This window comes from Etheostoma spectabile, chromosome 15, assembly GCF_008692095.1.
Source record: "Etheostoma spectabile isolate EspeVRDwgs_2016 chromosome 15, UIUC_Espe_1.0, whole genome shotgun sequence".
Taxonomy (NCBI): domain Eukaryota; kingdom Metazoa; phylum Chordata; class Actinopteri; order Perciformes; family Percidae; genus Etheostoma; species Etheostoma spectabile.
Window position 1 is genome coordinate 7,558,185 of NC_045747.1, and position 2,368 is coordinate 7,560,552.

The window sequence follows — 2,368 nt, forward strand, 5'->3', positions numbered from 1 at the left end:
ATATATATATATATATATATATATAGATATATAGATATATATTTACAAGGTATCAAATGTTGAGCAAGTCAGAAATATTTGCTCAACTGTTTAAAAACTCTGTCAATGCTTTTTCTTCTTTTTCTTTAGCAGCTGGAAAACGAAAGAAAGAGAAGTCAGAAAAGTTACCACAGGGCCAGATGCTTGCAGCTGACACAAATACCGAATGGATTTGGTCTGTGGAGATTAAATTCTGCATGAGTTTCTATACCACTGGTTACTTGTTAATTTCAGGAATGTGACCCCAGCTAACTGGTTCTTGATAAGTTGTGGGCGAGTTGAGTGTTTCCTCTGAAAACTAAAGACACTACTCCCCCTGGTGGCTGTAAACAATTCCAACACTTTCCAACTGACGTGCCACAATGGAAAGCTTTTTTCTTTGAGTTAACATCTTTTACAGTGCTTGGGAATTCATATAGTAAAACAGTTGATCTTTTATTTATTTACATTTTGTTTTAGATTAGGGATGCTAATATGATCTCTAGATAGACCTATTCATAAAAAATAAAAAAAAATACATGTATCAGATTTGCTTTCTCAAAGTAGTCTTAAAAGTCACTTCAAAACCACAATTTAAAATCCACAATACAAATTAAAACACACAAAGCCACATTTATTTCCATAAGTATGATGAAAAATATAGAGTCATCCCTGATGAAATAGACCTCATAATATATTCATGTGCCTCTAACCTGAAGCAGTTCCAGGTCAGAGGCGTCTTCCTGCCCAGGGACCATCTCCGTTAGCATCTCTGACATCACTTTGGTGTTTCCTCTCACTACGTCCAGCTCACTGCGCAGCTGGGCAATCTTAAAGCACAGAAGGTCAAAAGTCATTTCGACGAACCCAGGGCTTATTCTGTATCAGCACAGTGCTGCAGATGTTCTCGAAGGCAGTCGATTGAGTTAGTCATGATATCCAGCTAAAATCTTGTAATCTGCTTTAATCTATGCACTTTGCAATTTAACTGCTAACACTCTGGATCAATCTGCTTTATTCTGGTAAAATGGGCTGCATAAAGGAATGAAGTTTCACTTCACGAGCAATTAGTAAAATTAAAAATTAAAAAGTTAATTTTATTGATCAAAGGTTGCTGTTGATGCCCCTCACCTGTTCAGGGGTTGCTGTGATGGGGCTGGGCATGTGGGAGACCGGTGTGGCAGAGGCAGGGGTCAGGGTTGGGGTCAGGGTTGGGGTCAAGGTTGGGGTCAGGGTAGGTTTAGGACTCCCAGCGGCAGGTGAGCCAGGGGCTAAGTACTTGATCATGGCTGGGTCCACCTCTGGTGTAACCTGGAAGAAAAAAATATACCCCCTAAAGACAATGCTGTGTGAATATACATATGAGTTAGTGCTGTATGTGTATTTTTTTCCTCTCACCCTCTGTGGTGTGTGGATGGGAGACAATGCATCCAGGTCTGCCATTGGAAACTCAATGCCTTTCCTCTTGAGTTCCTCATAAATGTGGACCACACCAGTTAGATCAGGGCTACTCCTGAAGGCATCAGCCCAGGCCTGACACATAAACACACACAGACGTACAATAAAAAAATAATAAAAATAAAATAATAATAATAATAATAATAATAATAATAGTAAATGATATAACATCACAATATCAGTACAAAGCGGTTTATCACCCTGTCATGTGGGCAAATCCTTAAAAAAGTAAATTAACAATAAAAGTATGTCACTAACGCTATAACAAATGTACAATATAACCATTTTAGAAAGAAGGAGGGATGTATAGTTTGTGCAGGGTGTGCAAAAATATTGATCAGGGAATGTGCAAATGTTATTGCACAGTATATATGTGCAATGGCCAGGGATAATAGTCCAGGATGTGCGTTAATGTAACGTGCAGTGACAGTGGTTGGGTCTGTCAGAGAAGAAACTGTTCTTGTGGCAAAAGGTTTTTGGTTCAGATGGACTGCAGCCTTTTGTCAAGAGGAGTGTTTCAAAAAGTTTGTGTCCGGGATGACAGGGATCCTCCCAGCCACACACTGACATGGTTAACAGACCGAGCAAAGGACAGAAAAAAGGTGTCAAAAGAGGGTTAACCTTCAACAAATCCCTATAAATAATCAGAGCACAGAGGAACGAGAGACAGAGAGCACCACCTGTTGGCCGAGGTGACCTCAGGCACCGGAGGTTGCAGTCTGTGGTGCAACACCTGGGAAGTGGAACATGTGGTGCCCACCTGGCTTCCCAGAAACCACCACTGACCTACTTGATGCCACTGACAAAGCTGACTGTTACCATCACACTAAGGAGGACCAACGCCATTAACAACCTGATATCATTCAGTTTTTATTATATATATATATATATA

At 40.1% G+C, this 2,368-nt stretch overlaps 1 protein-coding gene and 1 long non-coding RNA gene across 9 annotated transcripts in view; one reads left to right on the forward strand and one right to left on the reverse strand.

Moving 5' to 3' along the window:
- The window catches only part of tom1l2a (target of myb1 like 2 membrane trafficking protein a), an 18,922-nt gene that overhangs the window by 9,321 nt on the left and 7,233 nt on the right, over positions 1-2,368 (reverse strand). For all 8 annotated transcript variants that reach the window (XR_004335179.1, XM_032536748.1, XM_032536746.1 and 5 more), the window contains exons 5-7: positions 1,417-1,551; positions 1,150-1,329; positions 732-848 (exon numbers count right to left, since the gene is read on the reverse strand). Coding sequence is in view for 7 of the 8 variants with exons in the window: in XM_032536748.1 (XP_032392639.1) it covers positions 732-848; positions 1,150-1,329; positions 1,417-1,551 (432 nt within the window). In the remaining variant the exon portion in view is untranslated. The remainder of the gene's footprint in view (positions 1-731; positions 849-1,149; positions 1,330-1,416; positions 1,552-2,368) is intronic.
- Positions 1-2,368, forward strand: part of LOC116702537 (uncharacterized) — a 10,324-nt gene that overhangs the window by 4,524 nt on the left and 3,432 nt on the right. The gene's annotated exons all lie outside the window — the stretch shown is intronic.